Source organism: Brassica napus, chromosome A4 (assembly GCF_020379485.1).
Source record: "Brassica napus cultivar Da-Ae chromosome A4, Da-Ae, whole genome shotgun sequence".
Classification (NCBI taxonomy): Eukaryota; Viridiplantae; Streptophyta; class Magnoliopsida; order Brassicales; family Brassicaceae; genus Brassica; species Brassica napus.
Window position 1 is genome coordinate 22,021,246 of NC_063437.1, and position 14,330 is coordinate 22,035,575.

At 33.8% G+C, this 14,330-nt stretch overlaps 2 protein-coding genes across 2 annotated transcripts; one reads left to right on the plus strand and one right to left on the minus strand.

Moving 5' to 3' along the window:
* Positions 1-1,182: 1,182 nt before the first annotated feature.
* LOC125608401 (probable pectinesterase/pectinesterase inhibitor 20) lies at positions 1,183-4,168 on the plus strand. The gene is made up of 3 exons (XM_048778867.1): positions 1,183-2,228; positions 2,616-3,065; positions 3,384-4,168. The coding sequence occupies exons 1-3, from the start codon at positions 1,685-1,687 to the stop codon at positions 4,079-4,081; spliced, it is 1,692 nt and encodes a 563-aa protein (XP_048634824.1). The 5' UTR covers positions 1,183-1,684; the 3' UTR covers positions 4,082-4,168.
* Positions 4,101-5,529, minus strand: LOC106392324 (RING-H2 finger protein ATL5-like). Its single transcript, XM_013833141.3, has one exon. It carries the CDS (start codon positions 5,210-5,212, stop codon positions 4,538-4,540), a length of 675 nt encoding a protein of 224 aa, XP_013688595.2. The 5' UTR covers positions 5,213-5,529; the 3' UTR covers positions 4,101-4,537.
* Between the last annotated feature and the right edge of the window lie 8,801 nt (positions 5,530-14,330).

The following is a 14,330-nucleotide window of genomic DNA, read 5'->3' on the forward strand; positions in this document are numbered from 1 at the left end:
ATCATATTTATATAAACTAAACTCTAAAATATGAAATAAAAATGAATAGATAAATTTATTATTTTAGTATTAATTGGTTTTATTTATTTACTAGCAGTTGTGAATGTTTGTTATTATAAAAATATACTTAAAATGTGGCGCCAGACTTGAAATCTAAAGATGAATATATAAAATATAATTTACAAACTATGAAAAACAAATAAACAAAAGGAAGAAGGAAAAATGCCGCATATAAGTTATAACTAAGTTATAACTTGTAAAGAAAGATACAATAAAAGTAGACTGTAAACGTGTCAAACAGCAAATTAACTGTACAACAAAGTGGAGAAAACAAAAAAATAATTATTAAGATGAATGGTATCGAACCTTGGAAGAATAAGTCATTGGTGGGGCTTCTTCACCAACTAGTCTACAAAAAAGAGTTGTTCCCTTGGTTGTTGAATAAATATTATAAAGTAGTCGGGGGCACGTGCCCCCGTTCATCACACCATAGATCCGCCCCTGAACTCCTACATGGCTACATCCAAATAATGACAATGTATAACATGTTAATAAATTTTAATTCATATTTCGAAACGAATTTACGGCCACATACAAGTGTAGTCAATGAACTAAGTAAGATATCAATATCGGTGGCGAAAAGAACAATATATCAAATATCTAATACATTCTATTCAAGCTGATTCGATTTCATGTGTCATTATGTATACAAACATATCCAAATTCGTATCTCTTGGCTGTCGTCTAATTAAGTCTTAGCCCAAGAACAAAAGCTCTATACCCAGCCAATTAAATGCAACAAGATTAGTTAATTAAGCCTTTCGTCAAAAAAATAAAAACAAGATTAGTTAGTTGATCAAATAATTGATTTTGGTACAACTATATATAAAAAATAAATACACAATCTCATTCGTTGGCAACAAAACATGTATATATATATATATATATATTTTGTTTGACAAAGTTATATATAGATCCCAAAACGTGTTGTCAAATATCATTCCATTCGAATTATTATTATTTATCTTATTTATTCTCACATGCATGGAAACTTCCCAGCATGAAGTCTTTTAAGCAAATTCTATTTTGCAATGGTCTGAAGTCTATCAAAGTTTATAATGTGAAGCTCTTGACTTTTTGTTGATGGGTAACGTGCTGTTTTACCAACAAGTGATATATAATCGAAAATTTTCTTTAAAGGCCTAACGTTGGTTGACAATTTTAAATTGTGAAAACCTCTCTGAATATACAAATTCAAATTGTGAATCAGAAGTTGGTCAATAATTGACTTTTCAAGTATTCATAAAAAGATCTATTAATCTTCAACTTGAACACCATGCAATTTATAATTGTCAAGGATGGAGTGTAATTACGCCTTAGTTTTTTGGGGGGGTTAAATTACGCCTAAGTTACGGTTATTATTTGTATAGCCTTTAGTGAGAGACAGATATATATACGTGTGAATATTATTATAATTAACAATATATATGGTATATATGTTTGAACTTTGTGACACCGTCACAATTATTGATGTACACATATATACATTAATATATTATTGATTTTGAACTTGTATATATTCCAAATTGAACGTTCTTGAAACCCCTATATATAATCCACCACACTTGACACAAATTCTCAAACCGAACGAACACACAATTAAGCTCTAAACAAAAACCAAAAGATGTCTCAAATTCTCATGTTCGTCGCCCTTAGCTTCTTCTCTTTATTGTCATCTCCTTCTCTCGCCGCTGAATTTCAGGCCACCGGAAATGCCACATCGCCGTCAGATGTATGTCGCTTCGCACCGGATCCATCTTACTGTAGATCGGTTCTCCCAAACCAGCCGGGAGATATTTACACCTACGGTCGTTCCTCTCTAAGACAGTCCATCTCACGTGCCAGGCGGTTCATGTCACTGATCGACGATCAACTAAACCGGAAAGGCAAAGTGGCTGCTAAATCAACCGTTCGGGCACTCGAAGACTGCAAGTTCCTGGCCAGCCAGACCATGGACTTCCTCCTTAGTAGCTCACAGACCGTCGATGCCACCAAAACGCTGTCGGTTTCTACGGCTGAGGATGTTCAAACTTTTCTAAGTGCTACAATCACCAACGAACAGACTTGTCTTGAAGGTCTTACATCCACGGCTTCTGAAAATGGTCTCTCCGGTGATCTTTTCAACGATACAAAACTCTATGGGGTCTCTCTTGCCCTCTTCTCCAAAGGTATATTACAAATAGGAATACCTAAAATAAAAAATTTAAGCATGCACGAACGTAATTTCCATTTATCTAAACATACTTAATTAGTACGTTTACCAATAACGCGGCATGAAATCTGCATCTTATCCGCATTTCATTTCTACAATTCTTGCTTTCGTGAATAATGCTTTTTCATTAATTAAAGAGAAAATGATGAGAAAACCAACTCACGAGATTTTGATAGTTGAAACACTGGTTGAAATAACTGTTAATTTACACACATACCCGGCTCTTTTCGTTTCACATGCTTATGGGTATAGTGTTTTATTTAAAAAATGATTACTCCATTGATCTATCAAAAGAATATTCTACAGTCAATACGCATTCTTAGATATTATTTGACTTTTGTAGGTTGGGTGCCAATAAGGAAAAGGTCGAGGCCTGTTTGGAACCGACAAGCCAGCTTCAAAAAGTTTTTCGGTGGTTTCCGTAACGGTAGATTACCCATAAAGATGTCGGAAAGGGCTCGTGCGGTTTATAACACCGTGAATAGGTCTGGGAGAAAGCTTCTTCAAACTGAAGAAGGCGCTGTTAAGGTGAGCGATATGGTGACGGTGATACAGAACGGGACGGGAAACTTCACGACCATAAACGAAGCAGTAGCAGCCGCGCCTAATAAAACTGATGGCAGTAACGGTTATTTCTTGATATATGTAACGGCGGGATTGTACGAGGAATACGTGGAGATTCCGAAGTACAAGAGGTATGTGATGATGATCGGTGACGGCATTAACCAAACTGTTATCACCGGAAACCGGAGCGTCGTTGATGGATGGACCACTTTCAACTCTGCCACATTTAGTAAGTACCTATTTCCTCAGATATTTTAACCAGGAAAAAAACAATTTTTTTTTGTTTTTAACTAACTATTGCTAGTCCACTTAGCTTTTAATTTAGACTTTTCCCATGCAATCGAAGGCGACTTGGTCGGTTGGTCCACCTAAAGTTTTGACTCCACGTCAATTCGTTGTGTTCTCGACTAACCTAATATGAAACAATAATATTTCTCAAATATTTAATTATTTGCTAAGTCTTTTTAACTAATAGTATTTTTGGAATCTTGTAGGTTTGTTTTAATGAAATAGTCAACTAACTCTAAATTTTGTTCATAAATCGCAGTTCTATCAGGTACCAACTTTATTGGCGTAAACATAACAATCCGCAACACGGCAGGACCAACCAAGAATCAAGCCGTCGCATTGAGGAGCGGTGGAGACTTCTCTGTCTTCTATAGTTGTAGTTTTGAAGCCTATCAAGATACCTTATATACGCATTCTCTCAGACAATTCTATCGTGAATGCGATGTTTATGGTACGGTTGACTTTATATTTGGTAATGCTGCGGTGGTGTTACAAAACTGTAATTTATATCCACGTCAGCCCCGTAAAGGTCAGGCAAATGAGGTTACAGCTCAAGGTCGTACCGACCCCAACCAGAACACTGGAACTGTGTTACATGGGTGTACGATAAGACCTGCGGATGATTTGGCTTCGAGCAACTATACAGTAAAAACTTATCTTGGTCGGCCGTGGAAGGAATATTCGAGAACTATTGTTATGCAGACATACATAGACGGGTTTCTTGACCCGACTGGCTGGAACGCATGGTCTGGAGATTTCGCATTGAGCACACTTTACTATGCGGAATACAATAATACTGGACCCGGCTCTAACACAACAAACAGAGTCGGTTGGCCCGGTTATCATGTCATCACTAACGCTAGTGATGCTTCCAATTTCACCGTCACAAATTTCCTTGTTGGCGAGGGTTGGATTGGACAAACCGGGGTGCCTTTCGTCGGTGGACTGATTGCATAACTAACTTTATACTGTAACATGTCACTAAGTTGTATCATTTGATGTCATTCATGTAATCTTTTTCGAAATAAATAAGTGTGAATTCTAGTGGTGCCTAGCTAATTCAGTTCCCACAGTCGCTATGATTTTTGTGATAATAAATTTACAAAAATGAAAGTTTTATGTAAGAAGCTCTCCGTAGACCACCAGGCTTGTAGCAATTTTAGTGGTGGTGGATGATAACGTAGGCGCTCTCGTGGTCCATCAATAACGGCCACGTGGACCAGCGTTAGCGCCACGTGAGCTGGCATTATTGCTACGTGTCAAAAATCTCATGCGGTTTTGAAAAAAGAAAAGAAAAAATATCATTTCTTTGCCCGCACGCTTCTCTAGATGCTCCATAGTCTTTCCAAAGATAAAACCCGATTACATCCGTTTTGGCTGTTGGTTAGAACCGGGTAACTATTAGAAGAGCCTTCAAATTATGTGAGGAGTCTCCACCATGACACCGACTAAATCTATTGGTTCTCTCTCACACGCCTCCATCGGAAACCTCAACGGCGAAGACGAAGAAGAGGAGGAGGAGGAAGAAGAACTTCCAGTTTCTATGTCCTCCACCGGTTTAACCGAAGCGGCTTGTTCGGCTGATTCGGGTCGGGTCGAGGGACTTTCCGGTTGAACCGGAGCTCTGCAAAGAGGGCAAGTGGATCTGGAGCGGAACCAAGTATCGATGCAATCAACGTGAAAAGCGTGGCCACATTTAGGGAGGATACGGCCTTGGTCCTCTTCTTCGAACTCCGACAAGCAAACGGAGCACTCCTCCAGTGGCGTTTGATGATGAGTCTCCAAGGAGTAAACGAAGATAGGAATCTTCTCGAGAACCGCCGTGTCGAGAGGGGAAAGGGAGGAGGAGGAGATGGTGGAGGCGGTGAGAGCTCGGAGGTGAGCACGAATACGGCGGCGAATGCGACGGTTTTGACGGCGGAATAACCATCGGGCGTAGCTGTGGAAGCAGAGGATCATGAGCACGGCGGCGAAGAGGATGATTACGGAGGAGAGCATGATTTTGCCGTTGAGAGAGTAGCCTGGACCTGGAGACGTGTGGCTCACGCTACCCCACATTGGCTTGCTGCTTTCTTCTGCGATTCCCATGGTTTTATATTTCTACTAAAGGGAGAGTAAAAAAAAAGGAAAGGATTTATGGCAGAGAGTAGAAAGTTTCGTAGCTGCCTATTATGTGTATGGGTCTCAGAACCCCTTATCTATATATAGGCTAGGGCATATTTTAAAAAACATAAAGTGGGTCCATATTCATTTTAAATTTTATTTTGTTTATGTTTCTTTGCTGATGTTTTTTTTTTTGCAAAAATGTTCGACTCATATTCGATCAATCGGTCGAGTATTGTAAATACAAAATACTATAAAATGAAATTTTCATGATTTATTTCCTGTTTTGCTTTAATAAGCTATTAACTATCTTACCCATTTTAACATGATTACCAAAAAAAAAAAAAAAACTATCTTACCCATGCCCTACATAATTTTTCATATATGTATATATTATTGAAAAATAGTTTCATACATTTTAACAATATTTTTTTTGTATTTCTGCTATAAATCACACAGATTTGCTACATGAATAATTTATTTATTGTAGTTAATTGCGAGATGATTTTCCTTGTCTCTGAAATTGTTCTTTTCTTTCGACTTTTTCTGTAATAATTTAATGTCATTTTGACAACCAATGTATATGAACATATATTTTATATGATAATGTTTACAATAAAAAGTTGACTTGTCATATAGATATTGTAAGTAGTTTTGAAAAATAAAGTCATTTTGGGTCAAAACAGAAAAGTGTGCCACTTCCTTCATAATCATATGACTAAAGAAATTCGACAAGTTCTTTAACCCACTCGTGACTTCTCAGTCTATTGAGCATCCATATATGAATATGACTGTCTTTTTCCTCTAATTCGTTTCGATTGTAGATTTTGTGAGTTCTTGGATCTTTTTTCTTTTCTTTTTCTAGAACTATTATGATCGATGGCTTGTATCTCGTAAATTCGAAGAACGATTATGCAGTGGCACAATTTTATTTATGGATGGCAAAAAACACTGATGAAGCAAATAAATTCTTAGCAAAAAAAAAAGCAAATACATGCCTGATTTATTGATATATATGAACTAGAAAAAATCATAACTGTATTAACAAACACAGAAGAATATCATTAAAGTATGCTTGCTTAGATGCTAAGAGACTGTCTCAATCTTTAGACCCTCCTTTTGCTTTGATGGATCTTGCACTTGTTTTCGTTATTTATAAAATAAATATTTGGTTTCTCAGAAAAAGAAAATAAATATTTATTTTCTTATTTATATATTTACGTCAAATGCAGCTTTTAATTATTTTGTTTGATTCATTTTCAAAATACGACTTTAAGACCATGTTTACACATCAGAACCTAACAAGAGTTTTGTCGTGAAGAAGATGTAATTTAGGTTTTCGTTGGTATTTTCTAGTTTGTTTTACGAATTGATAACGACCTTAATGCTCTATGCCTTTTTCTGTCTTGATTCTACTTTAAATAACATTGGTGTACAAATATTAAAATACATATGATATTTGCATGGGATATTATATGTAAATAAATTGTACAAAACTCTAAAACTTCTATTGATTTAAGATGATTACTATATTTTCATATAAAAAAGTAGCTGGTATATAATCAAATATTTATTCGCACACACACAACATGGGTCCAAAAATTCTTCCAATATATAAAAAATTATCTGAATAATTGCTCTTCTCTTATAAATTTAAAATAATATTTTCATATTTTTAAAATTTTCTCAATATTTATAGGTCCCTACAAAAATATTGAGTTTTTCGATAAATATTTTATATAGCCTATGATCTTTAGTGTTGTTTTAAAATTTCTAAACACACTATACATTATACATTTGCATTAATGTATATTAAACTCTCTTTTATGGTACATGAGCATCGTTTTAATTTTTTGTCAATTAATTTAGTAAAACTTCATAATACTTCTTAAATTGGTGGACTAACCACTATAAAATTGTTATTTCTAGAGAAACAGAGACAACAAATGTTTCAAAACTCTTTGACTTTCATCATATGTTAGTGAATAATACAACTATGCATTAAAATAGAATTTTCATATTTTTGAATTTTTCTCAAAATATATGTGTTAACTTCTACAAAAATATTGAGTTCGGTAAATGTTCTATATACTGAAGCATATGATCTTTAGTGTTGTTTTAAAATTTCTAAACACATTCTATATTTGTATTAATGTATATTTAACTCTCTTTCATAATACATGAACATCGTTTTAGTTTTTATCAATTAATTTAGTTATAAGTTACCCTTACCCTTTTTTCTTTTCTTTTCTTGTCTTTTCTTTCCATTTCACCCCTTTTATTCTCACTTCTAGCTCCTTACTTTTCTTGCTTCTCAATGTTCAATACCATTACCAGGGCCGTGCCTGACTAGAGGCTAATCAAGCACCTGCTTGGAACCAAAACTTAGATAAATAGTTTTAGGGGTCAAATTTATTGTAAAAATTGTCTATATCATAGTTGGTAACAGTCCTCATTACTACTCTAGTACCCCGGGTTCAAACACAGGTATAAGAGTTTTGACATTTTTCCAAAAATGTTATATTTTAAGGGCTAAATTTTTTTAATGCTTTAGACCATCTCCATCCATTAGGACCCATTAGAGGTCCTAATGATTATATTAAAAATATTTGATGTGAGTTGGCAAGTTTAGGACTTTAGTTAGTGGCCCTATAGTTTTCTTCCTCCAATGGGAGAACCCCTATAGGGTGCTTAAAATACTTGGAACAGATTAAGACAATAAAAATAAAACATTTTGTTTCACTAAAAAAGAAAAAACTTGCCTTAGATTGCGTCTTCAAGGTAGTACAACGCTTATAAAAACGATTAAAGTAGGATTGTTTTGACCTCAATTGATCAAGATAAGACTGTAAATTTCACAACATACGGAACTAACCAATCAGCAGATAATAATTTATCCAAAAAAAATTAACTAAGAAAACACTTGCCTCTGAGAGCTTAGCCGCCTCTAATTCTTTAAGAGCCAGCTTAAACCTGGTATCTCTGCCACCATTATCTACTTTAACCTAAGAAAAGGGAAACGAGAGACAATTAACAGAGAGAGGAGGAAGAGATGTCGTTGATGACATCGAAGATGAAAAAAAAAACCACTCTACGAGACCTTTCGTCTTAAAGGACCCATCCAATCCACTGCTGCCACGTCAGGGTCTTTTACCACTCCTTAAATCACCAATTCAAGGAGCGCTCCTGCCTAATAAAACTATTTATGATTTAATTTTTGGCTTTAATTACTTTAGTACCTCCTCTAAGATCTACTGATGGAGGTGCTCTTAGGGCCCACAATATTCAGGCACGGCCCTGACCATTACCATTAATTATTATAATTTCGTTTAATAAATTTTCCGAATTTAATAGTGAAGTGGTATTTTAATTAGTATTTTGATGTACACATGGTTTTGTATCCACTGGGGTTGCTCTTACGGCGGCCATAGAAACAGCGAATCTATGGGTATTCAGTTTGTGTGCATGTTGGGTAACTTTATTTTATTTATAATGCTAACCAATTACAATTAGGGAGAAAAGGTGATATTGTGAGTATGATTTATGAACAGGATAATATTATCAATTGGTCAAAACATTCCTCAAGTTGATATAAAGTTCTATTGTCTTCCTCCCATCCCATGTGATGTGCCCTGCGGCGAATCTAAAAATATCTCAAAATATCAATTTGTTTCTGTGTTGACCATGATTGATAACTCTCCACATACGGAAATATTAGAAGGATTTCATATTTTTTCCAGCTTTTAAAATTTACATGGTTTTTGCAGTGAAATGCAATTTATGTTGTTCTTTTAGTATACGAGGAGAGGATTAGATAAATTCTGACTTTTTAATATTTCTATTTATTCTAGTTAGTTTGTGTTCCCTTTCAATGAAAATAAATTTGAAATTATGTAGAATCAGTGTTTTGAAACCCGATCCGGACCCATAGTTGAACCAGTAAATCCGGTGACCCAGAAAAAAATCTAGTTTGGGTTTTGTGAAAAACCCAATATTTAGAAATCTGCAAAAACCCGTAAAAACTCAGTAAATCCCGGAATCCGATGCCGGTTGAACCACATATTCAATCAATAAATAATTTTTATTTCTTTTTGTTTAGTTTTTAACTATGTTTTCAGATTATGTTTTATATTATAAGTTTTCAATTAAGAAGTTAGGTGCTGACAAAAAAAAGTTAAGTTTTCCCTTTTTAGTTTTATATCTGTGATTTTTAGATTTTGATGAAGATTTCACTATGCCACATGAAGAAAATGAAATGAACGATGGTAGAGAAAACCAAAATTAGTTGATGTGATTTGGTGTTAGTTTATTTCTGTTATTAACAATTTATTACAATGATCTTTTACTTTTGGTTTATTTTGTATTTAAAGTTTAATTTATTGTCCACATTAGACATTTAAATATTTATAAATTTTATGTCTTGATTTTATTTAGATGTCATAACTCTTACCTTGTTAGAGAAAATTTTAAATAGTATAAACTATTTTTTGATATTTTGTATGTCAAATGAAAATAAAAAAATATAAAAACTAAAGTTAAGTATTTTCTAAATGTTTTTAAACATAAAATATATACATATCTAAACTATTATTTTATGTTTTAAAAGAATTTTAGAAAATATTAAAATTTAGTTTCTATTTTTTTTACGTAGCTGATATATTATTATATAATAAAATTAATTCATTTATTAATTTCCTGTTCACCAGCGGTCGACTCAGTAACCCAACAATCTGGTTAGTCGTCCTGTTCAGTGTCCGGATCGGGTTTAAAAACATTGTGTAGAACCATTATATGTGTGTGAATCAATTAGTTTAATACTTACAGCTAATAAGGAAAAAGGATAAATAAATAACCGATTCACAGTTAAACGAGAGTTCAGATTACCACATTCTCTTAAAATTTATTTAGGAGATTTATGTGTTTAGACTTTGAACTTTACTAAAGCTATTAAGTTATAGAGGATATTGTTAGCGAAGAAAAGGGCAAATGATTTTTTTTTTATATTTTAAAAACCATTTTACCAAAGAGTTAGGCTGGAAATAGGGACATTTGTGAAATGAACCATTGATTTTACAGAAAAATTGAATATTATTATTAAGGTAAAGAAGGATCGCAGCTATTAGTTAAAAAGGAATATATGTTTATTAATCAAACAAAATATTTTTTCACCGTTGATAATAATATATAATATTAGACATATTATTAAGCTCAATGGTTTTTTATCATGAAATATTTTTTTAAGTTTGAATCATATATACTCAAGCGTTTCTATAAGTTTTTTATAGAGAAATTGCACCCAATAACTAAGAAAAAAACCAAAATTCACTATCTAACTAAAATCCCACCCTCTCTCTTCTTTTCTCTTCCTATCTCTCTCTTCTCTCTCTCTAAAAATCTAATTTCTCTTTTTTTTTTGGTTATTCCCTAAATAAGCCCTTTTTTATATATTGTTAACTTAGGAGTTGATAAAGAAACGATGTAATGGAACCGTGAGAAGGCGTAACTACGTGATGTAACAGCGAATGGAGCTCAATCATCGTGCCTAGTCATGGCCAGCTCACTTCCCTCCCCCTTTTTCACCTTTACTTTTTCCTCATTTCTATTTTATTTTAAAAATTGTTATTTCACAATCATTTCAAATACAAATAAATAAAAAATAACTAACACTACTTACCAGCTTTCTTAACAGTACCAATCAGAGAGAGACCTGTTTTTGGAAGACAACGACACCAGCATTTCAGACAATCTTTGGCATACCAAACACGATGAAGAGCCAAAAATCTCGGATATAGCGTGAGTCGTGAGAAGAGTAATTAAAAGTTCAAATGTCTGCTTTACAAAAGTTTACAAAAGTTACTTTTCATTTTCTATCTTCTTCTTTCCAAGCAGAAAGCACAACTCCCTCCTTCCTAAGCCAAGACATCACTTGCTTACTTGGGCTTTCACTGGCCCATCTTAGCTCAGCCCGTCTGTTTTGAGACGACGACAAACAATCATGAAGAATATGTGACGCTATGGTATGCAGCAAGAAGAAGAAAACAGGTAAGCAATCATTATGTGATTTTGGATTGGTAAAAGAAGTCTTTGTCGTGTAGCTGTTTTCCTTTGTTGCTGCTGACGTCAACGATTACTAGGTCAACACTCGTGCGTTAAGAAGAGAAGTGAGATCTAACTCCCTCTCTCTTTTTCTCTAGAAACTCTTTTGAGATTTTTCGACACTCCATGTGCATTTAAGTTATCAAACAACAAAACTTAGCATTCAGTAGACGAAGGTCCACTATTAAATGAATGAACATTTATAGTAGGAAACACGAGTGTGATGCGGACACGTAAGCATTAATGTGTTTTATAGATTTGGTGATGACTTCATTGGTCTGACTCTCTGTCTCCCCTTTTACAAGACAAAAGATTTCTTCGCTGATTCATCTCTAGGTAACACCACCTAATTGGTGTTTCACACTCACTTCTTGCCTTAGTTGCATCTTTAAAAAGAAATAATCGGCCGAAGCCTGATGCAGATACATGTGTAAATTTATGAGTTTTTCAACTATGTTGATTTATGTTACTTTTCTCGAGCATATAACTTTAGCAACAAGCATCAATAACTATTTGACAGCAACAAATAGTGCCTATTTGTTCATCGAAATCATGTTGCAGTATCAACCAAAACTGCATGTGTTAATACTTTTTCACGATACGCGAACTCTTAACACAATTTACAGTGAACACCATTTCCAATGTATTTTGCTATTTCCACCTCTAAAATATAGAAATTTCATAATAGAGATGAGATATGTTTCAATATATTCCTCTAAAACAGTAATCCCTAAATGTTGAGTAAAAAATAGAAATATCATTTTTCTATTTCTTTCTTTATAAATAGAGAATAAGATAAAAATCTCTATTTTAGAGAAAGAAATGAAAATGGATTGGAGTAATTTTACTTTTAAATGCTATTATAGAGATAAAAATAACAATGGATTGAAAATGCTCTAATCAATCATAACTTTAAACATTCGTGAGTCAATTAGACTCTTCAATCAATATAACATTTCTAACTTATGAATTGGTGAGATGCTCTAAGACCACAACTAGGGTTCACACTCCCCTGTCCGGAGTCTATATTTACACATGCGAGGAGGATTATTATATTTGTAGACCATATAATGTACACAACTAATGGTAGAATGATACAAACATAGGGGACTTGCAACCTCATCATATTTTTTACCGTTTCTTTTTCTTTGTGTTAGAGAAAGTTCGGCCAACACGCAAAGCCCTACGTGCACTCTTTCATTATTCCTCGCTTCTTTTGCCCCAACAGTCTTTGACGACCCACGTTCCCCTTTTTGATCCCTCTCTCTCGTACACATGCATGTATGTTATTAATTCAAATGATTTTTCTACACTTTAGCATATATCATCACGATATATAGAGAAACTATACTAATATTTCAATTACGCAACATAAACTTTACACCGAGAAAATGTATAGTTCCATATCTGAGTCCAAAGACAATTAAAAATACTACAATAGCTTAAGGAAAGGTAAGATAGAGTATTTTGACAAAGGCTGCTCATGATTTTAATTAAGATACTCAGTTAGCATTTTATTAAGAGTTTCAAAATCATGAGAATTCTACGTCATGATATCTTATCTGAGATGTTTTGACATAGACTGCTCATGATTTTAAGATACTCAAGTTAACCTTTTATTAATACAGTATATACTATTTATAACATTTTGAGAACTTTTGCGAGAACTCTCAGCTGGAATTGCTCTCTTACACTCTAAATACGGAACACCTAATTAATAGGTAAAGCTTGTGAAATTAAGGACAGACAACCCCACGTTTTAAAATAAGAAATGATGATAATTTTGTGGAAATAAAAGCTAGTATACTTTTGCAATAATTAGACAAGGTATTAATGCTTTGGGCCAAGCTAGTTTCTTTTAGCACTCTTCACTCACTAGTTTTTCTTCTCAGCCCTTCTTTTGCGTGAAATGCCATCATGGCATGGCATTGTCATTTTGCCTTTCGTAAAACACACTCACGCCAACATACATTATTCATATTCATGTGTATGTATATGAATGTTCCATTAATGCAATCTTTGGGGCCTATATATACGAAGCTTACATCACCAAAGCTCTCATATTACAAAAGCTCACATATATACTTGGAAATGTAGGTGAGAACCTCCATGTTGGAGAAGCAGGGCACGTGCAAACCAAAAAACATGAAATCTGTTTCATATGCTTTGCACGTGCTCCCCTCCTCCAACATGAGCTCCTCACCATTGGCATTGATGTTATCCTTTAAACCTTCCTTGATAAACATAGGAACTCAAGCTAGCGTTTTGTTGGGATTGTTCTAAAACTCATATTTATTGATTTTGTTACTAATTTAAGAACATTTTTGGTTAGCAAATTATCGTTTATCGTATGCTTAGGGGTGTTACGTGTACGTGTGTTTGAAATTTTGAACCTCTTTTGGAGAGAAGAAAAATAGACCAAAACAGTTTCAAGATGAAACAATACGGTTTTGGAAGGCGTCCGAGTGGAGTTTAGTTTTGACGGAAAGCCGTGGTAACTGAGATGAGGGTATTTGCCACTTTACCTGCACTTGTTGTTTTGATTATCATTATTTCTCAGGAAAATCTGAAATCGCCGGTACTGTGTTGTATTCTTATAAGGTATATATATATATAGGGGACTTTCCTGTGTATATATATTTATTCGTTTTCAGCAAAATGTGTTTGGTTGATACAGGGCCGGCTTAGTATTACGTTAGAGCATCATTAACCCCAAGAGCCAACTTTGGGGTCTTAATGATTTTTTAGTAATTAATGAAAGTTAAGAGTTTGTACTTAAGAGACACATATTTTTTTAGCTTTAATGGTAAGTTCTTAATTTGGGGTTCTTGAAGAAAAAAATGATTAAACTTAATTATTTTTAAGATTAATTATAACTATTAAATAAAACATATTAAAATAAAACATTTTAAACATTATTTTAACACAAAACATTAAAACAAAATAAATAGAAATCACGATAATAATTAGAAAGATACATCCGAGCTCCGTTGTCCTCATAAATGTC